Below are 27,153 nucleotides of genomic sequence, written 5' to 3'. Positions count from 1 at the left end.
TTAACTCTAGGCTATTCAAAATCACTTGCATTCTTAGTGACTTGTCACAATTTGCCATTGCTGGATGGTGTTTTTTATATACTTTTTAAAAGACAGTACATAAATACACGTATTTATCTAATGTTAAATTCCGCATTGAAACGTGCCGTCCTCTATTTCATTCTGTTGAAAAGGAAACATAATTTTAACTTGGAGCCACTGGTTCTAATTAAATAGACTCGTTCTTGTTAATCCTAGGGGGTTGAATGAAGATTTGAACATTTGGATGAGGACATAATTATCTCATTAGAGCCAGCTCCAAGGGTCTCCGGGGACATGGTGCTGATTTAATGGTGGGGAACTTTTAACTCCTTGGAGTATTTTCGGGGAGAAACTTTTTTAACCTCAATACGGATATGAGGTCCGAGTGTCAGTGCGGGTCAAACCCTTTCAAACAAAATTGCAAAAACTTAGTCGAGGAAAGATGACTGAGTCACACAACAACTGCCTCCAAAGGATTTACTAATTTTCATTTGTTGATAGAGGCTCTAGAGAAACAAACTTAAAAAAGAACAAGTTTAACTCTTCTGGCATCGAGGAGGGGAGGGGAAAATTGTATAACTTAAAAAAACTTGTGGGGGTGTGGAAATTGTTATACTTTTTTAACAAGACGTCAGGCGGAAAGGCGGAAAAAATTGAAGGGGGGAAAATTCTATTTACTTTCTTTAAGTGGTCCTGACATCTGTAGACTATCTGCTGAGCAAGTCGCAGAGAGCAAGGGAAAAAAGGAGAGACAACGTTTTTTTAACATTTCATTTGGATAGGAGGGATGGACACAGGGTATTTGGTAGAAAAACAATTTGCTCCTACTTCTCTAAGCAGGATGGACTCCTTAGATGGCAGTCAAAACAGGAAGAATTTTACCGTCAGCCACCTCCTGGACCTGGAAGAGGTGTCCGGAATGAACGGCGTGAAAGAGCCAGGCAGATCGATCAGAGAAGCCGGGAAAGGGCTTCAGGAGCAGTCCGGAGTAAGCAGTGGAAGTGAGGCAGCATTGCAGGACAGTAAGTGTTTTTTTTTTAGTAACGTTGAAGAAATCGTAATTATGTGTGGATCGTGTCTCGGGTTAGGTTTGTGAACATAACCACCGTTTAAAAAATGCCGTGTGTAATCAAGATTTATGCCTTCTGTTTCGGGTAATAAAAAGTGATTTATATCCACATTAATAGAGCTTTCACTAAAACCATTAAGGCTGGTATCTTTGCAGTATTAATGCAGAAATGCGAGGGGTATACTGTAGGTGGCACTTAAATGTTGGGCACCTCTTAGCAAAATCTGAACGCACTTCGCTCCAAGTATCAAAGGGTAAAGATACACCAATTTAATTATTCTGCAAAACCACGGTATAAACAAGGCGGGACCATCGCTGTTGCCTTCAGAAATAAATGATCCTGTATTGTTAGGGGGAAATGTCTTTTAAGGTAGTAGCTGTGCATTCCCACTCCGCTAAAATGCTCATGATGAAAAGCCGAGGTACGTCTACCGAGACGAAATAATCCCAACGCGAATAATGTTTACGAGCTATCCAGAAAACACTGGAAAGTTAGAATATTTCTGTAACCAAATCTAGTCACCGGACATCTCATTCCAGAGGCCTAATTCAACCGATGAATTTCAGTCGGCTGCAGGATCGTAACATTTTTCAGCAGCTCATTAAAATGTCATTACTGTTTGTTTTTGTTTGTCTGTGTCCTAAAGGGTTTGTTCGTGGGTATATTCAATCACAATACTGTAATATTAAAAGGGTAGCAATTTACCTCCGACAGTTCATTTGCTGCAATTAGGCTCCGGGTTACCGCAGCCTTTAAAAGGAGCAGGCATCTTTCTACAAATGGCCGGGTAGATTGATGTATAGGTTTGATAGCACAAGCCGGTTACTTGACACCCTTTAGCTCAGAACAGTAAGCTATACCTTATTTTGTGGAAGGAAGCCTTCGAAAGTTTGTCAACATTTATAAAGTACGATAAAAGTACTGATATATCATCATAAAACGTTTTCGGGCAACAAAGTACACTGTGTTCTATTCCTTGAAAAGAAGAATATGACGCTATCCAGCTATGTTTTCTGAGCTTTCAGGTATCTTCATTTTACACTGATTAGATAGCAGACATCCCTTCTTGTTCATATGCTCTGTGTTGATGTCGTTGGATTAATGATTTAAAGCCTGTAGGAGTGTCATCTCGTAAAGACTTGGGTGGATACGAAAGCGCACAGCCTATAAGAAGTGACCACTGAACTATACAGTTCACATAAAACAATAGCTATTCAATTACATTAATTATTGGAATCAATCACAATAATGTATTGTTAACATTCGCGTTGTTGAAGCATGTCCATGATTGCAGTCACTTGGGGAAATGCGTTATGCTTGCCTACTGTGCAAACGCCTACTCCAGGGCTTCTAAATACAGTAGATAACTACTTTAATGGCGAAATCTGAAGATGCCATTTACAATAACAAACAAAAATGTTGGTTCTTGTAAATATGTATTCTAATTCGGTTGTTTTGATAATGCTATCCAAAAAATATTAAACTTCTGTTATTAAAACACTTTTCACGCTTTAGGTTTATTAGGTTTATCTAGAAATACTCTAGCACTTAGTGATTATTCTGATGATGATACAAATTCAACACGCCAAAAACATTTTAAGAGCAAAGTAACCATTACCTTTACTTCCCATACAATATTTGTGCTATCCATAACATGTTAAACATATGTTATTAAAACACTTTTCACGCTTTAGGTTTATTCTTAGATTACATAAAAATACCGTAGCACTTAATGCTTCCTCTGATAATGACGCAAATTGAACATGCCCAAAAATGTTGCAGACCAAAGTAACCGTAACCTTTTCTTCTTTGTGTATTCAATTTTACGTTTGTAAGAATCTGTGTCAAATTGACTTTAAGCAATTTAGCGATCCCTTTTAAATCATTCCACAACCACAACTTTCATGCAAGTTTAGGGCACGTTAAGATTGTCTGGCTATTCTTATGATTGCTTAAACTGAATGAAATTGAAGTTAAAATTATTTCACCTATGTTATTTTTGTTTATGTCACTTAAAGTTGTATGTACGATAATTTTATTTAGCAATTCTATGTGACTGAAACATTTTTTAAAGTGGAATTCTGTAAGAGAAGGTAGACTTGCACAAATTACACTTCGCTACTAACTGTGGCTTGATGCAGCAGTACTTTGTTCCGTTGCCCGCGGATCTAAAATCACCATCAAATACTGTTGATGAAATTTGCATTTTATAAATATAGATAATTATGCGATATCTGCCCATTTTCTTCTAAAGCATCACAAATATTTTAAAATGCAAACAATTTTATGGTTTAGGTTGCTATAAATATAAGCTCAATGTATTTGAGAATAGGAATGTTTCACACTTCTGATATCGAATACAAACAGTCTCAATTCTGAAGGAAATATTTTCCCCTTGATAGCACCTTATGTGCGGTAGGTCCCATTAATAACGATATAGGTCTCGATTTCTAACGAACGCTCATTTTTCGGATCAAGACGTCGTGATACCATGCGTTGAAACAAAATGGTATTTGGAGGACATTCTTGCCTTTATCTTTAACATATTTTTAAATATATATGATCATTCTCTCCACCTACTGTATACTGTTATAATCACAAATTGATTGTATTTAACAGAGAATAATTATTGCCGTTTTTGTTGAATTCCATCATAATTGAACTACCTTGACGAACATTTTGAATTGCTACAAATTATTTTTATTAACACACTACCCATTGCAAGAGATAAAAGTATCATTGATGCTGACACGTTTATCTTAAAGGGTAAATTTAGTGTTAGGCCTGAATTGAACAATACCTACGATAGTGTTGTAGCTAATGCTGAAGCACTAGATACTCCTATACTATACTCCCAATAATACACTCCCAATAATAAACAACCTTTAGAGCACAATGTGAAAACTCCCGTGCGAGCCTCAGTAGCTGAAGGAGAATTAACGAAACACCTCGCCTATTAGGTTTATGTAGTCCGTCGGGGAAATATAAATTTAAACAGCCACCGCTCGGAGACACAGCTAAACGAAACAGAAGTGCTTTCTCCTTCTGGAAACACGCAGACTGAGGACTTCACTTGATGGCATTTATCCATCCCTGTATCTGCTCTCCAGTGGACGGTTGATTTATTTAGTCAAGGTCGATATTTATTATTGCTAGAGCTTTACTGGGTATAGGCGGTAAGCACAGGAAATGGGTACCCAAAGTTTGTGGTAATTAACTACAATATGGTTTAGATGTACATCCCTGGCACTGACATCACACAACTCATCTGACACTGCAACAACAGTAATGATCTAAAAAAGAAAGCAGTGAAGCACACGATAGTTTCTTATTTTTACCTATATAATTCCACTACTTTTTAGAGAGAAAATATTGACACAGATGTTAAATAACTAGTGCTTGTTTTACAAGCCACAGGCGCAGTATACCTGAAATGTGTAGTAAAATGTTTCAGCATTAAAAAAAACTCTTCCCAGAAGATTTTCTCACAACAAAGCATACAATTTTATTTGACTAACCTGGTGTAAATGTGTTACAGTAGTTTCCCTTCAAAAATATTAGATTAAAAGCGTTTCTAAGATACTTCTTATTTAAAAAAAAAGAAAATACGGGAAAAGAATATCCCGCCGTTACCTGTAATAACTAAAACATTTTTAGTTTTGATTATAATGTAATTTTTGCACTGGGTACGGCTTTAAAATAGGTTCTGTTAATCGTTGCCATTGAATACGTGTAACATTTCTTCACATAAATAAGCCTTGGAATTCCATTTGTTGCATTGAGCGCCTAAGACAATCCATGTAAAACAAATTAAGAGAACACTTCACTTGTTAAGCGCCTTGGGGCACCCTTGTTGTGAAAGGCGCTATATAAAAATAAATCGAATTGAACTGAATTGCATTCTAACTCATGAGAAGGAAACGCAGCCGTGCTCTCTAAGATGGGTCCCACATGGTTTGCATGTACTACTGAAAGACACTACAGTGCACAAGGGTCTCATCACAGAAGCAATAAACATACTGCCGCGGATTGCACCCTCTCTGAGAGCTTCCACGAGTTGAAGAATGAAGGCGTTTATTTATTCAACACAATGCGAGAGACGCTGGAAACCAGGAGTCCTGATCTATCCTTGTAATTTACTCACACTGAAACTCACCGAATTTGTCCAGTCCACCCGTTTCAATACAAAAACCAGTCTTTCCCTGCACACCTCCTCTAACAGATTCTACACAATCTGGACTACACAAACCAACTAACTGCAACACCCTATCTCAGCTTTGAGACATCACACGTATTGAACATTATAGCGGCCCGTCTTCACGACTTCACGTTCTTTTAAAATAATTGCTTTGGTTGGATTAAGAAGGGTATCGAAGCCCAGATTGAGTTAAACACCGCCATGGAGGGTCACCACCTGATTAAACTCTCTTCCCTTCAATTTACTCCTAAACAATTACAATTCATCCCAATCTTTTTTTTTCTAGTCCCCCGCTTAAAATATGAGCAAGTAAATAAAGTCTTGCTGCTTTCACGGACTTTAAAAAAAAAAAACAATTGATCTCAACAATCAAACACAGCTTTGGTTTGTCAAAACTGGGCAATTTAAATCGGAACCCTCCTGAAGTCTTAGAGACAGAATCACAGGTGAATTTCCAGCGACGTGGATTTAACAATTGTTGTTCTGTCTGCTTGACTTTAAATGCCAATAATAAACAGTTAAACCCATGGAATATACTTGATTATTCCCAGTGAGGACAAAAACTACCACTTCCTAACCTCCTCTGACCTCAAGGTAATTCAGTCGGAGTGATGAAAGTAGTGTTAGTGAAAGGTGAAGGGTTAGCAATACCCCCAGTCTAGGCTATGGTCTTGGTAATAATGAACAATAAAGTAAGAAAAGTGGTAGGGTAAAGTTCTAGGTGAGGTAGACACAATTACTGTTTATATTAACAGCCCACATATTGTGGATACTGATCAAATCCCGTTTTCTAATGATGGGTTATCCCGCCACGAGCATCTAATGATAAATGGATTCGCCTTCTGGAGCAAAGGAAAGCCACCATCCCTTTGGTAACATTTCCGTGATACGTATGGAGTGTTATCTCAAAATTAAATTCCAAAAACTCCTAACAGATGGCTCCTTTCTGGGTTGTTGGTCGTTTTCATAGTAACCTGGATTTTGGTGAGCTAAATTTTTACTGCAGTTTTTTTTTTAGAGAAAGAAATGGGAGTTCAATTTAATTCTCGTTAAACAATAGTTCACGGCAGGGATAATGTTGGTTGATTGATATGTTAATTGAGATAATATAATCTGTATATAATAATGAATTGAAGAGGCATTACCAGTTAATGGAAAACGATGCAGCTGCTCCCAGTTCACACTAAGTGGGAGTTCATGGCTAATCCATGGTTGAAAAGTGGAATATGTAATTACTATGTGTTGTACTTTTGATCGTTCAAAACCGTACTCAGTTGGAAAACAATATTATGTCTAATTGTTTTGATGTTACCAAATAATACAAAAAAATGTGTTGTTGGGTAGCACATTAACATAGTGACCAGTTTGAGGAGCGTCACAACATATTTTACATACGAAAGGAGTCTTTATAGACTCCTTTTATATGCGGCAATTATCATCCTACCGTAAATTAAAAATAAAAAATACTAATCCTACCGTTGTTTATCGGACGTTTTTCCACTTTTTGCCCGTACATGTCAACACGGTGTTTACTTGATTCTGACATACAGTACTACAGCTGTTATCTACTGTACATACGTCTAATACTCGCACACGGAGTTGTGCAAAGGAACAAATGCAGAGACACCTGATGAAAACTGAAACCCGAAACAGCGTTTTCTCTTTCAGCAAACTAACGCAATACAGAAGAACAAACATAATTAATCTCTATTCCCCCTTTTACATACTACGTTCTTAAGGGTGCATGGGAGTACATTGTGTAACTGTAACCAAACCTATTAGGTTTTAGTATGATATCGGTTTCAGAGCCTCTGCATTTTATTATGAGCTATGACAATTAGTAATGATGTGGGTGATTTTTTTTTCGGGGGGGCAGGGCGGATTGTAGGTATAAACTTAAAGTAAGAAGGTGGAGACCTTTAAAATTCTCTCCATATGTCAAATGAGAATCGTTTGCCGAACTCGAAGCCAAAATAGAAAGGTTCAAGATCAAAATAATACAGTTCATTTAAAGAGTTGTGCTTCTTCACAATGCGTCATTTGATGGGGAAAATAAAAGCACAGATTCATTCCAAAACTGACTTCGACATTCTTCAGAAACCCACCCATTAAAAAAAAATCGGATGACAATATTATCAACAAAATCGTTGTTTTTTTAAACTGTTAGGCAGTTAAAAAAAAACTTTTCATAAAATCTCGATCACTAAACATTTTTTTCGAGATGTGATCTTGGCTGTCCAGTTGTAATTGCGTTATTTATATCATAAATCATCTTTTAAAAATCTGTGGACAAATAGAACGTTCTTCTAAGAGCAATGCAAAGGTAGGTAATACAAAATTGACTTCTACAAATAAAATACCAAGACAAATTTGTACAGAATTAAAGAGCACTTTATGTACAATTCTGTTCGGTCTAAAACTAACGGCCTTCATTTCTTTAAAAAAAATGAAAACCGTATTTACATGATCACACAGTAATCGATACTACATTTTATTTAGGTAAATCATTCATCTGGCTACAATGGACCTCATATTGAAATATAAAAAATGATACGCTTAGTTTAAATCGAATACTACAGTATGGAACTTGAAATAAGAACAAAACTTTCTGGAAAGTCGTTGTGTTACTAAGGACTTCAAAATCTTTCAAATATCACCCCTCAGAGTTTTCTAATTTGCATCGCCAAAAGTGGAGGCCGAAAGACAAGTCGTACAGAGTCATTAATTTTTTATCGGAAATCAGTGAACCAAAGTTTGAATTCGTGGTTTACAGTAGGACAGGATGGGAATTCTAGTTTTAGCATAAGGATTGTTCCTTCTACAGTTTTGCTGTAAAACCAAAAACTTGCATGTTTTAATAAACCAAAACTTTCAAAATTCCAAACGCTAAGCAGCTGTCAAACATAAAAAAATAACAATAACAATAATTCCAAACTTGCTTGTGAAAGTAAAGATGGTGTCAGATTACAAATAAGTGAAATATAAAGACAGTATGATTATCATATTGCTACTGTTTAAGATTTGATCCCCGAAGAAGTGGGACGGAAGTTTATCAATACTGACACTAAAGTTTAAGCGGTTCCTATAGAAATCTATTGATTGATTTCCCCTGTCGACCACAAGCCGATGTTTCCAATAAACAGATAAAAGTTAAAAGTAGGTAGCAATACTACTACTACTACTACTACTACTACTACTAATAATAACAATAATAATAATAATAATAATAATAATAATAATAATAATATGATAATTTGTTATAAGGTCAATAATAGTGTATAAACGAATGCACCGACTTTTTCAGAGGATGACGGTTTTACCTTTGAGAGGGTGCACACATTTACTTACCTTTAACCCGGGTAGGTAATTTTTTTCCGCTTTTTGTTCTGCAATAAATAGCTGTACTGCTGTTGAAACCAAAGGGGGTGAATTATGAGTTTATGACAAGAGCGATCGCCACCAAGCAGTGCCAATTGAAAACAGACACCAGCTTTTCGTTGGGGTTCCTCTAAAAAAAACACATCCAGCTTTATAACATACTGCGGTCATTAAAGACTCTCTTGCCTCCTCTAAGCATGTTTTTATAACTCTTGTTTTATAATAATATCGTCCTCTAGCCTTTGCGTATTAGCTGAGATTAGAATGCAACAACAGTTTCACAACCTGGGAAAAGACTACATAAAAAAAACAAGAGTGTGATAAGAGTTGCTATGCATCAAAGCGTCAACTTAATATGTTTTATTTAGCAAAATGAAAATAAATCTGTCCTTGCTCTTCTTCGCACCTATAATTTACATTTTACGCTTGCCTTATGTCGATTTTGTAATCGACCTTTTTAGTGTCTGGTCGAATGATTTCCTTACGTACAACCCTATTCCCCGTCGACTTTTAATATTTTACCACTTCTGAATTGCTATTTAGAAACTGTGCATGTCTTTGATATTTTTATTATCTTTCCTATCTGTGGTTCTAAGCCCTTTTTCCAAAATTTTACAATAAGAGGGAGACAGGACACTGAAAATGTATCGCCAGAGTAATTATACAGTATAACGTCAACCTGGAAAGTGTTTTACGCGCTGCAAGTGTGGCAACTATCCTCAAGGTGATTTCGCCGCAATCAGATGCCTGCTGTTTATTCCATGTATTATTATCTATCATGAATATCATTAGTACATTAATTTTTAGTTATTTCTAATGTGTATTTCATTACTGAAAGCTTCCCGCATTGTTTCAGGGCTATTTTGCTTTAAAGACTTGTTTACACACTTTTCATTCCGTTTTCCCCACAGCAACTGTGAGAAAAGCGAAAGACACAAAACGTTTCGAAAGGCTGCATTATTGCTCAAATTACAAACAAATCAGTCCTCCGATCTTAAGGAGATTCCTTTCATTTTGTAGATGATCCAAACTGTGCTCTTGAATACATGGTTTGTTTATCGACTCAAGGATGGGAACTATTATTATAATTACTGTCTTCAGATTCCAAGCGATTTGTGTTATTTTTCAATGTGGGCGCTGAACCTACATATTAAACCCCCGCTTTTGGAGAAAGGCTTTGCGATGTCAATCGATACCTTCTTTTCCACGGACTCATGCTACAGTACACCCATCTGCTCCTGGACAGGTCTGCACCTTACCTCTGAATTAACGTAGTCGTTCGTGGTGATGATTTCGGCTAATTTAATAACAGAAATGATCGAACAACCCAATGACTTGACGATAACAGTCACACGTCTGAGGTGTCTGTGCGGTGTTTTCTTGGTGATTTGGACTCTGCTAAAAGACGGAGAAAGACGCGAAATTACCGTCATTCGCGATTACTTATTTGCTGCCCCTGTGACATAAAGCAACACACGAAGCACTTTTTACACTAGGGCGACTACTCCAACTTTTATTTCAGCGTTTGCACCGGTATAACGATTGGAATGCGTCTAATTTTATAGTATAGTGTACTTAGTGTATATATGTACTTCTGTGGATCTGTGTATAGTCAGGATGTTTACGACTTGCAATAACCAGGCCCGTGTTGGGTCTGTCTGTCAGAGGATAAAAATGGAAAATGAAGGAAGACAGGAACGGACCAATAATTGTAGCCAACGCTGGGGTTGGGGACGGGGAACGTCATTGTAGCGCCCTCACAAAGAAAAGATTCGAAGCTTTGAAAATGATCTTTCTCCTGTCTCTGTACACCAATAAAAGACGCACACACAATGCACTGAAATGTAATCGTATTTATGTTTCGCACAACATGACGCCAGCGGCTGTGCCCTGATACATGCACAGCGCATACTCTGGGTCAGAAGACAAAGCTGCGCGCATGGGGGTTCACGCAGAGAATGCTGCGGCGAAGCCAGGCGCCAGGATCTGACACTGAACCAGATGTGCGGAGGCGCCATCTAGTCAGCGTTTCAGTCAGCGGGCCCGCAGCGCTCACACGCGAGGAAACTCCCGTCTGAGCTGCGACATCCTTCACAGGCAGATACACCATCCAGTTTAGGGCAACCCGTAATTACAGGTAGAGGACGAACAAATTGGCCTGTTATTAGTATATACTTAGGTATACTTTAAATGAGAAACATGTTTTTTTTCCCTTCTAAACAGCCTCTCCAGCACGCACTTTTAGGCTTGTGTTTCAAAGAAAGGCCCGCACAAAAGTCTAATTGGCCCAGAACCCCGTACGGTTTCCAGTCTTTTAAATACAGATTTATAGTTTTATAGGACGTTTTGAGCTATTTTCTATAGCTGGAACATCTGCAGGCTTTTAATGCAACTGACTGGAGCAGGAGGTGACATTAAATTCTCGCATGTAACAAACCGAGGTTTATTTGGATAAGGACATACAAACGAAAGGTAGTTCAGCTGACAGCTAACTGAATTGATCACATTAATTTAATGTATCATCCTTTTGACGGTTTTTGAAACCACGTAATAAGCATAAATGTTTCTATTTAAAAAAATCGCATGTCTTTTACTGTATGTCTGTAACCCCCATGCCTCATAAAGAGATTCTACACCAAAAATCAATTGTTCATATCATTGTTTCCTGTTGACAATTACTGTATATGAAAAGGATGTATACAGTACATCATAAAAACACCAGTCAATGACACTCTTTATGTAATGGCTTTATTGTATCTTTATGTGCTATTCTGCATGTAGCAAACTATCTAGTCCAAAGTAATAATCATAAATTTGGTGAAGCAGCACATTAAACCCACAGACATCTGGCTTTTCATAATTCTGCATTTAAAACAACAAGGCCATTTGCTTTCCATGTGTGAAAATGGGTCATAGTAATACTTACTGCATAACCACCTATTCCCCATTGAACACATAATCCAACTATTAAGGATAAGTATCTTTGACAAAAGAATATAGCAGACTATCCTGCTGTTAAGAGTGGAAAACTGATAGTTTCAATTTTAAATAATGTTTTAGAATTATTAATAATAATTTTCCAAGTGACTAATCAGGAACACATGGGGAATACATGAAAAATGTCTCTCTTGAATTCACCAAAAATCCCAAAGATGTGCAGTAGATATCAAATTACGAACCTTCAATAAGAAAAGATTTGTGGTTACATCTGCAGTACTGTACTAACACAAATCACACCTGCTTGTGCAGCTGTGTGTATCACTGGAAACAGATGCCAGTTGGTTTGGCTGCTCCTGCAGTGATAAAATGATTTCTCTTGTCATTCTTTTTTGGAAATCACAATCGGAAGTGTGAATTTTAATGTCAGGTTCTGTTTTTTCATCTGCTCTTTTTATTTCAGTCAAGGGTTCACAGTGCATAAAAGAAACGAAACTGATGTCTTAACTGAGATTAATCTTGGTTTGAGAGATTAACAATTTTGCATTTTTTTAAATAATAATAATAACATCACTTTATTAACCCCTTTACAATTTCTTGCATTAGGAATTATCTTTTTGCATACCCCAGCTTGCTCTCCATGAGACACACAGATAGGGAGAGAGCCTGGGGTCAGAGTGCAGGGTCAGCCATTGTATGGCACCCCTGGAGCAGTTGGGGTTAAGGGCCTTGCTCAGGGCTACAGTGGAGTAGGATTTCTCTACCGGCTAAGGGATTTGAACCAGCAACCTTCCAGCCATAGGCACAGATCCTTAGCCACAGAGCCCCCACTCTGCCCGCAGACAGGGACTTGAACCCTGGACCCTCAGATTAAAAGTGAGCTATCCGGGCTCTCTTCAAAAACAGTGGAATCACCCAGCATTCCCACACCACTTCAACAAAATATTTGCCTTCAACATAGCTATCTGAATCAGGCTTTGCATGAGCCACAAGACCACACTGCCAGCTAATGGAAGATGTAATCACACCTTTCCCATTTTGTGATTGATGTTTCATCCAACCTGCATTAGTTATACAACAGTGGTTATTACCCTGGTCCTGGAGGGCTCCTGTGTCTTCTGGTTTCTGTTACAGCTGGGATGTTATGTGTAGAGGCTAATTGGTCTCTTTAATAGCACTGCTTGCTTAAATAGACCTTTCTAACCTGTTTCTGCACTCAGTCATTGTTTCAAGGTTGTGTTGCTGCAGGCATTTTGTTTTGAAGATCCTCAACAAACAAAACTCTGTTCAATCTTTCCCCAACATCATTACGAAGTTGTTGTACGTTTATATCTGTCTGAACAGCCCTAAATAGGTTGCTAATTTATAATGATCAGGCACAGGAATGTATCAAACACTACCATATATAAAAAGTAAGCCCTTCATTCTACTTGCATCCAATTGCTTAAATTTAAGACACCTGAATGAGAATCGCTGTTAAACACTGAACCTGGCTCTAAATTAATGTTAATTTTTACGCCCAAGCTAATGTTTCAAGGGCAGAAATTAGTTTAAAACATCTTTTGAAGTTTAGTTAAAGCAATCAATTAGTCTCAGTAATTCAGCGCTCAGCTGGGACATAAAAAAAAACAGAAAACACAGAAGTCCCCCAGGGCAAAGGTTGAGAACTATTGATCTATGTCACGGCTGCTCGGTTCTGTATTTTATTTATTAGATGTTATTTCATTTCCTTAAAATGATGTTTGCTTAAGCAGAACAGTGGTTACAGCTCTGGATTCCTGAATGAAGGATGTACCTGAAGCACTGCAGTTAGTAATGTTCCAGATGAGCCAATAAGAGGTGGTTAAAATGTCACTTCCCATGAAACTCTTGAGGAAGAAGTGGCTCAAAATGGAAACATTAGTACAGAAAGACTCTATTAATAAGCACTTAAATAATTAAACAACCACAACTTAGTACAGCTACTGTATAATGTTATAGTGCAGTGAACTATACACTTTTGACAGTAACTACAGTACATAACAGTACTTTTCTGTGGGCTCATAAGAGACAACTTTACTGGCATCTTCAGAACACTTCGTCATTTATGAAAGGAAAATTAAAACATATTTTACATACAAAGGTTTTGCAAAGCATACTAGAGCCCAGATGTGTGGACTGTTTTTTTTCATTCATCAGGGAGCTAATCTAAAATAGCAATAGTATTAAACCAGATTTTGTTACACACTGACCAAAAGAACTGGCCATAAGATTCTGATTATCTGGAGTATCTTAAAAGAACCAGTGGTCAAATATGTCTCTGCAGAGAGGACAATACGTTTTCCAGTTCAGTAGTGTCTTGGCAGTAGCTATGGTTAAAATATCCGCTTTGACTAGCCTTGATGGTCCAGTGAGTCAGGAAAAGGGTTTGTTTTTAGGTTCCTGCGTCAAGACCATGATCTATCACAATGACATATTATTTGCTACCGTGGTTTTATCCTTTCTGTTTGCAGTCCATCAGATGACTAGATGACTCTACAGATGCAGGCTTTGTAGTTACACAATGCAACCACTAATTCCTTTGTGGTGCTAAAGGTGTCTACTAAATATGTACAATTAGCTAGCAATTTTAACGGCTCATCTCCTTCCGTTTTAGTTCTTACATCTGTGAAGACACAGAGCCTATGCTGTATTCTACTTAAACATCTCATTTAAGGATTCAGTGGACTGTATTAGTCGTTTACTCTGTTGTCTGTAAGATTGATGTATATAGATCAGGTCCACATACAGGTACTTATTTAATTCTGTTACTCTAAATGTCTACATCTGAGATTCAACCTCACCATACAAATTCTCTGAATACACCAAAGGAAACATAGCATTCCCAACGCGTGTGCTTAAAATGGCAGTTTAATCTAAAATATGCCCACAGTACTGTTATTAATTCAGTTTCTCTGTGTATCCAGTCCTGCTAATCAGTTCAGTTTGTCATATGCACAAGTGCAATGAAATGCTCATCATTTATGCTGCATTTTTTATGTAAATAAGAAATAACACATATATTGTTTGTAAACAATGTAAAATAATTAAATCACTATTTCCACCCTGCTTTGTAAAGGTTTACAACAGTTCGTTTAACACAGGTACAAAACATTTAAGTTTTTGTAAGCCTGCTTGAGACAAACAGACGATTCTTTTATAATGTATGGTCAGATATCTTCTCACTTAGTTTTTTGTATTTATAAAAGTGTGATTTCTAGGAAAATATTTCATAATTGTTGAATAATATTTTTTAAAAATAATGCCTGATGTGTCACAAAGCTGTTCACTGAGTCTTTACTCGAATGGTTCTGTCTACGGGCTCCAGCCTTGATCTGCTCATGTGTAGTATCTGCCAATACTAGCGTGTTTCACAGCCATTTATTTTTGAACTCCAGAAAGAATTAACAGTGCACTGTCCATTATAGTGGACCTAGAATGAAAAGAGAGGGGAAAAATGAAAATATTTATCATACTGTGCCAAAGTCTGGATCAAACCTGCACTCTTGGAATTCTGTAACATCATCTTTGACTTGGTCAGGTCAATGAAAGCTGAAAAGCTGTGTGAAATCCATTCACCAGTTGTAAATGTTTGTGAAGTTCTCTTGGGTTCCTACCTCTCTATGGCACAGACGTTTACCAAGATATTAGCGTGGACGAGGGTGGCATGATGCCACAGTGGTTTGTATTGCTGCCTTGCAGTGCTGAGACTCGGGGTTCAATCCTGAAACTGGGGTGCCATCTGTGTGGAAGTCTCATGTTCTCATAGGTTTTCTTCCCACACTCCAAACACATACTAGTAGGTTAACTGGCTTTTAAAACTGGCCCTGATGTGAGTGTGTGCGTATTTGCGTCTGTGTGTGTGTGTGTGCCCTGCGATGGACTGGCATCCTGTTCAGAGTGTATGCTGCCTTGTGCTTGTTGCTTGCCGGTTCCTCCACGAACCTGTATTGGATAACTGCTTAGAAAATGGATAAATGGATGGATTATGCTGGAGGCATGTATAAACTCAAATAAAGAGGGTTTTGCAGAAATGCAAGCATGAAATATCTTCATCAAACATTTATCTGTCACATAAGTTACGTTTGTTGTGCTAATCGTCCCCCATTTGTATTCAATGTTTTTTGTTATTTCATTTTACTTCTTGGTTTCTATATAGTTTAGATTTATTAATTCACTCAGCAACTTCCAATGCAGCACTTCTTGAAGCCACAACAGCCGACACTGGGAAAAGTGTTCTGTTTATCGGCAAATACCCAGAAGATGGAATGGATGAAAGGTGTTTTATTCATTGCCTTAAAGCATTCATTCTGGTGGTTACAAACTGTCACAAAAACACACCCTTTTGAATCCATCAATTGTTGATGAAAAGCATGTCATTAACAGTGCATCACTGTGGTCCTAGACTTAGACTTTTCAGCTCTCACACATTTCAGAAAACATTTCGGCATCAGTGTCAAAATAACATCCCTGTCTGCCTCATGACATTATTGCGATCAGTAGTAATTGTCAGCAACTGGGTTTCAATACACATGCTGTAGTAATCACACTGATTATCATACAAGACTAAACAGATGACAAACCCAGGGTTTCCCACTCTGGTCCTGGAGAACTACAGAACTGTCTGGTTATTATTCCAGCAAAGCTTACAATTATTAAATTAAATCAGTCAAGATTAGTTTTACCTTGACATAACACTACAGTATGATCCACTGGATGACGTCCTCATATGCTCTGATCAGTACCACTAATAACCAAGCAAGCAGGATCTCCTCTGAGATTTAAACGTACGTTCTTTAGGACAAATTCTAATATTAGTAAACATGAACGGTAAAAATTACTTTCGCCAATATTCATTCTGCTAAGGAAATTTTGGGGTATTTTTCATCACATCACAGCACTTACCAATAATAAATGACATCCACCAAACTCCTGTGTGAAACTTTTATCACACTGTGTAAACTAGATGAACATTTATGAAAGTCTCATATTTGTGGGATAATCATGGAAGATAGATGTAAATCTCTCTTTGTGCAAATGTTCTCAATCAACATCAACGTGCTGTTGAGAAATTCACCATGTTCTCCAAGTGGTCCTCTGTAGAGCTGGAACTGTGTGGTTCACCCACAGGAATTCTGTTTAACTGCAAGGCTTTCAATAAATTTAAATTGCATAATTAAAAAAAAATATTTTAATATGTTTTATTTAGCTATGCATCTGTGGCAAAATAAATGTCTTAGCCGAGTCCTTCTCTGCTGGAGTTTGGTTCCTGGACTGAATTTATTGTGTAGTCTGTTTGCCAACATTGTTAAAAGGGACATTTTGCAGTGTGAACCTGGAGTGTTTTCTTCAGTTTAATTGGAAGTTTGCAATAGCCTGGAGGGAATCTGGCTGCAGAAAAGTCTTTCAAAGAAACAATTTCAGTGCCTCTCACCCTAAAAAGACAGCACGGGGAGTCAGCTGTTTATTTTCCTACTAAATAACACAGATTGGTCACAGAGACCCATGTTTAACGCTAACAAGTCAAACAGGCTATTTTTATCCATTTATTTTACGGTTGTTCTTTTAAAAAGTCATGTCATTATACCCACCTGGCTTTATTAACGTCTGGGGCATAACAGTTTACAAGGTTGTATTTGCTTAATCCCATCTAATTTGTCATCCTCAAAATTTCAGAAAAACAGCCCAAGTTTAATTCAGGGGAGGCAGGAACTATCCTCGTGGTTAATTTTGGATTCTTTTATAACAGGAGTCCCCGGGCCTGCTGTGTAAAAAACTTTAGGGTAAATACCTCCTTTGTTTTTCGCTTAAGCATTTCTTGGGTTTAACACATTGAACTTATTATGTGATTACAGAGAGTCCAAATCCACGTTTTATTCTCATGGTTTTTGTATTTACCTTATTTTGTGCAGTGAGATCCAGGTCTAGTTCTGGCTGTATCTCTTCAAAATTAAACTACCATAGTGAGCAGCATTTCACTTGATAAGGACACAAAATGACTAGATATAAATTGTTTAAGTAATTATATATCAATGGCACTAACAAGGAGGGATTAAGAATGTACCAGTCAGAGTTTTACCTAGTAGGAAAAAAAATAGTTTGGATCAATAACAGTGGCGTTCTTTTAGTTTTTTAGTTTGTACTTATGGCATAATTTGAGAAACGTTTTCTCGAGCATTAAGCTCATATGTAATGTCATTCCCATAATTCTTTCCCATTTAGTTCCTTCATTCCACTGATCCAGCTAGGCAGCTCACATACAGATCCCTGCTCTCCCTAGTGGCATACATTGTTACTCTTGTGGGTAAAAATTTATTTATATTGGTTAGGCTGGGAAGAGGCACAAATTAATATTCTAGGGCTTCCAATTACAATACAGCTGGTTTGCAGAGCTCTTCACCAAACTATAGGCAGAATCATTCAGTGAACTCTAATGTCCAAATTTTATCTCTAAGATGCTAGGATTGTAAAACTGTTATCCTCTTATGTAAAATTCAAGAATGATAGTCTGTGAGCAGTGCTCTTTATTAATGTCTGTAAAGCAAGTGAAATGCTACTACTGCTACTGCTTATACCACTATTTCAAAAGTAAATAATGAACGTACAATTATTAACATGTGTTACATGTTCCCCTTTGCTTCAAAACTCTGACCTACATATAAATGATCCGAGTGAGTAGATCTCCCCAGAACCCTCCAAAAGACAGACATGACGTTCGTTTCCAAAAATGCGATCTCTGCCGAAGGTTGTTTTCATCAAAAATGTCAGGCACAGACTGATTTATAGCCACCTATTCCTGACAGCACAGCAAAGGCAACAGTGTCATCGATTAATTCTTGGCAAACAAAACTCTTTGAAGCCTGACACACGTTCGTTATAATTACATTTCTTTAAGGGCTGACAGTTTCAACTCTTGTTTCTTGTTTTCCTTTTTTATTTCTTAAAAGAGTAGAGGATCTGTAAGTGCCTTTTATCTACCTGGCTTTTTAAAGAAAGGAATACAAAGTTGAAATTTCCTTCTAGGGAATTCCGGACGGCAGGTGATGGTCATCTGGCCTAGGCCCTCCTGCCTTTTTCTAACCCCTAAATAAGTCCTCAGGTGTTCAAATCAGTTTTTAAACAGAAAAGGCGGATCCAAGACTGACACATCATAAAGCTTTCAGACAGATGCCAAATACAATTAGGCATGTGGCTCTGTGCTTCACTTGTCTGGGAGCTGAGCCAGAGGAATGAAGTAATTCATTACAGAAGACGACTCGGCATTGCTGGTAGATTATCTTGTACGAGTTCCCAAGGGGTTGCTCTAGTGTTCACAGTTAGTTAATGTAGAAAGGCCTTAGCAAGTTCCAGTATCCCAGGAGGTTACCCCAACTTGATGTTTTCTAAAAAGGTTGTAAATGAGAAGAGAACATTTGACCCATGCCTTGTTTGACCCATTTTAGTGAAACTAAAATTTGGCCAGTTGTTTCTAGAAGGAGGCCAGAGTTTGGGCTTCAATTATACATTTGAGAAGCCTGTTCCAGATACCCACAAGTATTTATCTAAATAAACTGTTAAAGTTTAAACTCTAAACTGTAAAATTAATTTACAGTCTGAATTAAACCTCTTTTAGTTTATAGCTGTGATTCCATGTTCTTAATTCACGACTAAATCTGAAATATTCCTCTGGATTGATTTGGACTACTTTGGGTTTATATACTTTATTTACTCTAAATCTTACAATCATAGTCCCTCTTATTCTCCTTTGTTCTGGACTGAAAGAGGTTTATCTCCTCTATCCTGTCAGCATATGAAAATCCCCAGAGACAAGAAATCATTATTGTTGCTCTTCTTTGAGCTCTTTCTGCCTCTAACATCCTTTTTGTGGTGTGGTGACCAAAGTGGAGCACGGTTCCAGGGTTCTAACAGATTCCTTACTAATGCACTGTAAAGCTTGGCCATAATGTCTCTTGATATAAATTGCACACTTTTTGCTGCTTACCCAACCATTCTGCTTGCTCTTTTCACTTGCTTCTCCACATTCTCTTGATGAGGGCAGGAGAATCTTCCACTGAAACCCCTCTCACGTACTCCTTTCTGCAGCTCAGAATAATAAGATATGTTGTACAGTGGAAATCCAACTTCCTGTGTAGACCACTCTATCAGTTTCCTAACTGTCCCCGAATCTAAATCATTGGTATAGATCAGGAAGTGCAACAGGCTGATAACATAGACCACTGCTCACATCCACCCAATTAGAATCCCTTATGATGATGTGCTTTTTATACTCTTATTGTTTCCCTTAAGATGGCATACTGTTTCCTAGTCATTAATCAGTTTTTGATTCACGTGTGTACATTACCTCAGATATCTATCACTTTTTAGATTAATCCTTCCTCAAAGGGCCTTATCAAAAGCTTTCTTGACCTCTAAATATGTAAAGATATACACTTCTGTGTTATTGATCATTCTTGTTACTTGTTCAAATTATTCTAGTACTGTATACCTTGGCTGTCCCTTAAAATCACCCCCAAAGTAGGTTGTGCAGCTGAAGTCCTGGAGAGATGCAGCGACTTGCTTCTTGCTTTAATGGCAGCTAATCTCTGACTGACTTTATTGAATCAATCAGTTGCTTAATTAGGAGGCACTAACAAACTTTTCAAATCTGTGATAATGACTTTTTAAGGCTGCCTATAAAACCTGCAGGATCCTTAGATAATACAGGGCTCATTATTGTTATCTTCATTTCAACCTACAAGAAATATTAATTTAATATGTTTATTGTTTCTTGTACATCTTCCATTATTTATACCCTTTTATCTTGTCATCTTTTCCATGTTTACAGTTTTGCAGTGCTGTGGTACTGACAAAATGCTTTGCATTATTTTTTGTCTCCTTTGCAATAGAGTTTTCTGTCTTCTTGACAATTCAGATGTATTTTATTATAGTATATTATTTTTCTAGCTTAAACCCGTTGGCCTATTTTCAGAGTTGGTAGAGTACTCTCTTCTTTCTCTTTTTATCTTAATTTTGCTATTTAAGAATTTGGGCTATGTTTCTGAGGATTTGTATTTAATTGTTCTAGAAATGATTTTTTGGAATCTTAAGTACAGTTGACCCTTCTTTCAGCTACTTACTTACAGTAACCCACCTGCTCACTGTGAGCTCTGCCTCAAACCTTCATAGTCTGCTTTTCTAAGATTATAAACCATTATATTGGAATAAAGATTAAGCAAGTTGAAATATACATTAACAGTAATTATATAAAAGTCTCAAAATAACAGTGGTTGTGTCATATGTATTATATCCTGGTTAATTGGAAAGACCAGGTTAGTAAGAACATCTATTTTAGTAAGAAGATGTGTTAAAAAGAAATCTTTACTTCAAAACATACCAATGTCAGCTTCTGTATTCTGCATAATTTATGTATTAAAACTGAAATCACCCAAAAACAGAATGTTACTTTGCTGTAGTAGAATGTTTTAAACAGTAAAGTATGTGTGCCCTTGTCTGCACTAAGTGGGCTGTATCATAAACCTATTGCTAAACCATTAGAATTCATATTGGCCAGTTTAGATTCTTATCTCTTTCTATCCTCCTGTGGTAATTCCAAGTTAAGATGGGTATTTATCATCCTCCTCCGCTATGTTTCAGCTGCTTCTCTAGTGCCAAACTTACCTGTTAATGCAGCATGCTTAAGGTCTCACATTCTTATTCCTGCTTCTAGCAATGAGGTATAAGTATTTCAGAATGGTCTATAGTCCTAACTCAAAGTGTGGAAATAAACACAGACTCACACAGTACCTGTGCCATTGATTATTAGACCATAGAAAGCAATAGATCATCACCAAATACACCTAAGAAAACTTTTGAAACAAAGAAATCCTGAATTCCAGCATTCCAATATGATAGTGGAACTTTTTCTCCCTTCCTATGGACCGTCCTCTAAGGGCAGCCACAACATCTGCAAACAATTTTCCAGCTGCCTACATAAACCAGTTTATCTTTTGAAATGTATGAGAGTATAAAAGCAACTTCCAGACTTAAAAGCAGATTTAGATAACGGGGCTTCTGACAGGGTTTATAATAGTTAGTAATAATTCCTTACACTTTCTGGACACTCCACTCAAAACACTTTACAGGTAATGGGGACTCCCCTCCACCACCACCAATGTGCAGCCCCCACCTGGATGATGCCACCGCAGCCATAGTGCGCCAGAACGCTCACCACACACCAGCTCTCAGTGGGGAGGAGAGCAGAGTAATGAAGCCAATTCGGAGATGGGGATTATTAGGAGGCCATGATTGGTAAGGGCCAATGGGAAATCTGGCCAAGATGCCGGGGTTACACCCCTACTCTTTTTGAGAAACGCCCTGGGATTTTTTAATGACCACAGAGAGTCAGGACCTCGGTTTTACATCTCATCCGAAGGACGGCGGCTGTTTACAGTATAGTGTCCCCGTCACTATATTGGGGCATTAGGACCCACATGGACCACAGGGTGAGCGCCCCCTACTGGCCCCACTAACACCTCTTCCAGCAGCAACCTTAGTTTTTCCCAGGAGGTCTCTCATCCAGGTAATGACCAGGCTCACACCTGCTTAGCTCCAGTGGGCTGCCAGTTGTCGGTTACAGGGTGATATGGCTGCAGGCCGTTTGATGTTTAGCTTGATTTCGGGCCACACCGTACCCCCGCTCCCTGACGCCCCCTGCTGCCTCCCGCCCCAGCAGACAGCCTGAGCCCCGGCCAGGGCCTGTTGAAGCGGAAGAAGAAGCAGCGCCGGAGCCGGACGACGTTCAACAGCAGCCAGCTGCAGGCGCTGGAGCGGGTCTTCGAGCGCACGCACTACCCCGACGCCTTCGTCCGCGAGGAGCTGGCGCGCAGGGTCAACCTCAGCGAGGCCCGGGTGCAGGTGAGCAAGACCCTGAGCCCCCGGCAGGGCCCGCCACCCAGGACATGCTGTAAGACTGGTGCATGCCAGGGGTAGTCCACATGATGCCGAGCCACCAAGACCTGCTCACTGCGGGATGCTACATGCTAGGACATGTGCATAAGGGTGATGGACAGCTCGATCACATTATAAGATAAGACCACTTTATTGGCCATATACAATTTCTTGCATTAGGAATTTGTCTTTTCGCATACCACAACTTGCTCTCCATGAGACACACAGACAGGGAGAGAGAAGCTTGGGGTCAGAGCGCAGGGTCAGCCACTTTATACAGCGCCCCTGGAGCAGCTGGGGTTAAGAGCCTTGCTCAGGGGCCCAACGGAGTAGGATTCCTCTGCTGGCCGCGGGATTTGAACCAGCAACCTTCCAGCCACAGGCGCAGATCCTTAGCCACAGAGCCAGTCTTGGTAGGAAGCATATCATATGAAGAACAGCAAAAGAAGATCTGGTTGCTGTGCTGTTTTGCACCGGCAGTGGTTAATACTCAAAACAGTTTGTCATTAAGTCTAATATGCTGCTTTATTAAAAAAAAAACACAGAAAGATTCTGGGTTATGGTCACATAGATTCATAGATTGTAGGACACCGATGAGCTGAGCGAGGCTGAAGATCAAAATCTTCTTGGAATAAATCCGTTCCTATAACATGTCATGGATGATGTAAAAGAAGGTCAGAAAGTTAGTCACAAACGCAAATGTTTTTTGTAAAGCTGTTGATGACAGTTCGTGGATAGGTTCTGCAGTTCATGTCCTGACCATTGCAGTCACTGTCTGAACTTGATTAAGCAGGTGCGTGACACTGATCCATCTGTCTTCTCCCAGCATCTTTACAAGTGGTTATCCACATACATTAGACCCTATCACAGACATTATGATTGTCATTGAAATTCACTCATACTGTTTCTGTGACACCTGAAATGGTTTCCTGCAATTTATTAAAATATTTCAGCTTGAAGCACAAGATGGTACACTCTTCATTAGATTAACACTACTGTGTGAGAGATAGAGACTGTCTACTTTGTTTTATGGTTTATTTATGGTGGCTCAGCACATCTTCTTAAATATACTGTAGCTACAGTACCTCATGCATCTACACTTATTACATGATCAAGGGATATGTCTTCTATTTCTGAATGCTATCCTTTGTTACTAGTTTTTTTGTGACAGATTCTCTGGGTTGTAGTAGAGTTATGTGCACTGTTATGTGCACTTATTTTGAGAATGTTACAAAACTCACCTTACCTGCTTTGTGTATATATTCACCATATTTCACAAGCACAGATAATTTTTGGAGTATCTGAGATTAAATGATCTCAAAACTCTGAATTACTGGTATCTGTAATCCCATTTTAAGAACTTAAAATATTTTCTAGTGAAAGGTAGCCTTTTCATCTCACCTTGCTGACTAACGTATTAATCTAACAATATTATTTAGCAATTTTTTTTAAGGACTCCAGGGAATCTGCTTTAAAAATAATTTGTGTAAAGGCATGTCTCTTGTGTTTTCAGCTCCATCAGCATATCCTCTTAAATCCCACTAATTTCTTCTCCCAGGTCTGGTTCCAGAACCGACGAGCGAAGTTCAGACGGAATGAGAGGGCAGTTCTTGCCAGTCGCTCTGCCAATCTTCTAAAGTCCTACAACCAAGAAGTAGTGATAGAACAGCCCGTCGCCCCTCGGCCAGCCCCCCTCAGCTCAGAGTATCTCTCTTGGTCCTCAGCCACACCCTATAGGTGAGACACTGGACACTATTGCTCTACTTTCCTACTGTGAACTACTGTGTGAATGTGTGGAGCACACATCCCTTAACATTCCTGAATGTAAATGTAAAGATGGTATAGTAGGTATAGTTAAATTTCCAATCAAATTGATATCTATCTCATTCAACAGGGTGTCCCACTCAGCTTTTCAACTGCTAGATATTATTCTGGTTACTTCCTTATTGAGTAGCAATCAATAAAGACATTAAAGGATGGGCATTAAGTAAGCCCTGCTCAAGAATGAAACAGGGAGAAACCATAGCTATCCCCTTGAAGAAAATCAATCCTTAGCTTTGAGCTTTGAATCAGTAAATCTTTAGACCAAATAATGAACCGGTTATTATGAAGTGATGAAAATATAATGATCTATTTCTGTCAACACAGCTCTGAAAATAAAAAATAAACTGACTAGCGTCCCAGTACTACCGAAACAGCCACAAATATCTTACAAGTATTAGAGAGTCAAGCAAGTTTGTTGGATTCTAACAGTTTGACAGAAATTCTGCGGTATTGCACTGAGTCAAGAGCCGGTCCCATATTTACAGACGATTCTCTTGTGCTTGATTTGCAGTGCAGTGCCCAACTATAGTTCATCCAGCACACCCACTGCAGGGCAGGGAGTCACCATGGCCAACAGTATTGCCAGCCTGCGATTAAAGGCCAAGGAGTACAGTCTGCACCAGAACCAAGTGCCCACAGCAAACTGAACTTACAGCTTTTCAGCCACAGACCCACGAACAGACTGACAAATTACCAGGAAAACCACACTTACTGACCCAGGATCTGTGACTGCGTCTTTGAGTACAAGTCTGTTGAAAACCCATGAGCACTGATCTGAACCAGACTTTGTACAGTGCTGATGTTGAATGCAACACGGTTGCTTTGTTGTCTAAAAGAAGCCATATATTAGTATTGGAGATGTACAGGACTTCTATTTTTATATCATTTGTGAAAGGCTTTGTGTTGTGAAAGGCTTTCATGAGTTATGGTCTTTTTTTCGGTAAACATGGTAAAATACCAATACCCTCTCAGCTGAGTTTCCCGTTTGCATTTTTTGTTCCAATTCTACAGCTGTACTTTAAAGGATATTGTGAATGTCCAAGGATTTTAAGGGCAGGGTACAGGAGAATAACTGGTTGAATACCACAGACTTCACTAAAAGTGAAACTATTTGTTTTTGACATAGCAAGATGGAAATTGTGCAGTGGAACTGTGATTACACTACAGTTTTTCCTAAGTGAGAAGATTACTGGATTTTTTTCCATTGCTTTGTGAGGAAGGAATGATCAAAATGCTATGCAGAAAGAGAGAGACAGAATGTGCAGAGGTTAAAGAGTTTATTTATTGTAAGCAACATTCAATTTTGTTTTTGGTCTGTTATCTTTTTGATTCACTACTTTCAATGGATGGTGAGGACTGCATTGTTTTTTTTTTCCAGAACTTTCTTGATTCTAGGTTTCCTCATCACATGAATTGCTCTAAATAGAAAATAACTCAGTGTAGAGTTTCAACTGTTATTCTCACCCTTTGCATCTAGGTCTCAAGGATTTTACAATCTGGTTTTGTAAGTGATGAAGGCAGTTAACTACAGGATGCTAAAAGATAAGTGTCTTTACATTCTCCGAGGATACATTACGGCCAAACCGCCCACTACATAGCAAATAAATGGCTTCGCTTTCTCATAGGGAATGCTGGGCCCATGTAGTTTAAGCCTCCCAAGGAGAATTTTCCAAACTTTTTAAAAAACCCTTAAAAATTGCTTGGAGCCATCAGAAGTAACTTCCTATGAAAAACATATTGCCAGCTGTGGGTGGATTTAAATGTGGAGTAACCATGACTTAAGAATAAAGAAGACCCTCAAGAGACTATACAAGAGGCAGTGAGTGACCGTTCCAAACCCCAATTTCTTGACTTACAACACTGAGCCCAATTTGACATTTTTCAGATTAGCATGTGAAAGCTCCACTTTTCCATGGACTTGAACTTTCTTTGCAAATCTCGAGGTCCAGGTCTCACCAGCTTTTAAATACACAGTGTGCACTCTCGGTTCTGTGCTCTGCAACGAACGATTGCTTAACAAAAACATGCTGTCACCACTTGTCAATGCAGAAATCACTGCGATTGCCTTGCTACTACTGCAGTAGATTCCAGAGTCCTGTTAGACTCTCACTGAAATTCACGACAGTGTTTGTACAATTCTGTCTCTTGTAAAAAGATCGGCCAGCTGTTGTGTGTGTGTCTGTATTTCTCTCTCTCTCTCTGATTTGTACAAATAAACATATATAAAAATTTTGGAATAAAGATTTTTGAGTGTGATGAAATCTGCACAAAACAAAAGAAAAAAAGAAATGAGCTTCTTTTGGTTGCATTTCACGAGGTCATTCTTTCAATGTTATAAGAACATGATGGTCTGGTAAGAATTACTCCATTTTACAGGCGGAATTAAATTAAGCTTTGTTTCTCACATACTTCTAAAGAATGTTAGCTTCCTTGCAAATCGAATCGCAATTAAGTATCGAGACTGGGTTTGTTTTTGTTCTGAAGACAAAAGCGTCAGAAAACTAGAATTACGAGAGCAAAACATCAAAACAAGAACACTTCAGAACATTTCTTTCAAAATGCTACAGTAAAGGGGTTGTACTGTTGATTTTGGCTAGACAAGGTCAGATTATTAGATCGTCCTTGGCAACAGTTCTGAAAATCGAGACTTTTCCTGGCAGAGAAGGGAAGAAACTGTAAAGCACCCATCAGTATCACCTCCCCCAACCTCTCATCACTACCAAACCAGTGCGATGTTAATTTCCATCATAACTGCGTACCAGATGGTCATTATGCGATTCA

At 38.4% G+C, this 27,153-nt stretch overlaps 1 protein-coding gene across 2 annotated transcripts; it reads left to right on the top strand.

The window, feature by feature from the left end:
• The first annotated feature begins 382 nt into the window (after positions 1–382).
• Positions 383–26,603, top strand: LOC102695424 (paired mesoderm homeobox protein 2). 2 transcript variants are annotated; one of them, XM_015366873.2, is made up of 4 exons: positions 383–1,043; positions 22,334–22,515; positions 24,107–24,285; positions 24,884–26,603. In XM_015366873.2, the coding sequence occupies exons 1-4, from the start codon at positions 809–811 to the stop codon at positions 25,017–25,019; spliced, it is 732 nt and encodes a 243-aa protein (XP_015222359.1). In that variant the 5' UTR covers positions 383–808; the 3' UTR covers positions 25,020–26,603. The 2 variants fall into 2 exon arrangements, with proteins under 2 accessions (XP_015222359.1, XP_006640737.1); XM_006640674.3 differs by having other exon boundaries at positions 384–1,043; positions 22,331–22,515.
• Positions 26,604–27,153: the final 550 nt, after the last annotated feature.

This window comes from Lepisosteus oculatus, chromosome 24, assembly GCF_040954835.1.
Source record: "Lepisosteus oculatus isolate fLepOcu1 chromosome 24, fLepOcu1.hap2, whole genome shotgun sequence".
Taxonomy (NCBI): Eukaryota; Metazoa; Chordata; class Actinopteri; order Semionotiformes; family Lepisosteidae; genus Lepisosteus; species Lepisosteus oculatus.
The sequence above is the reverse complement of the archived record's forward strand: the minus strand, read 5'-3'. Positions and strand labels throughout refer to the sequence as shown.

Excerpts from the sequence above, each read along its gene's own strand:
- LOC102695424 (XM_006640674.3), top strand. The coding sequence starts at position 809 with ATGGACACAGGGTATTTGGTAGAAAAACAATTTGCTCCTACTTCTCTA. Across the intron at positions 22,516-24,106 it reads TCAGCGAGGCCCGGGTGCAG|GTCTGGTTCCAGAACCGACG; the intron begins GTGAGCAAGACC and ends TTCTTCTCCCAG. Across the intron at positions 24,286-24,883 it reads TCCTCAGCCACACCCTATAG|TGCAGTGCCCAACTATAGTT; the intron begins GTGAGACACTGG and ends CTTGATTTGCAG.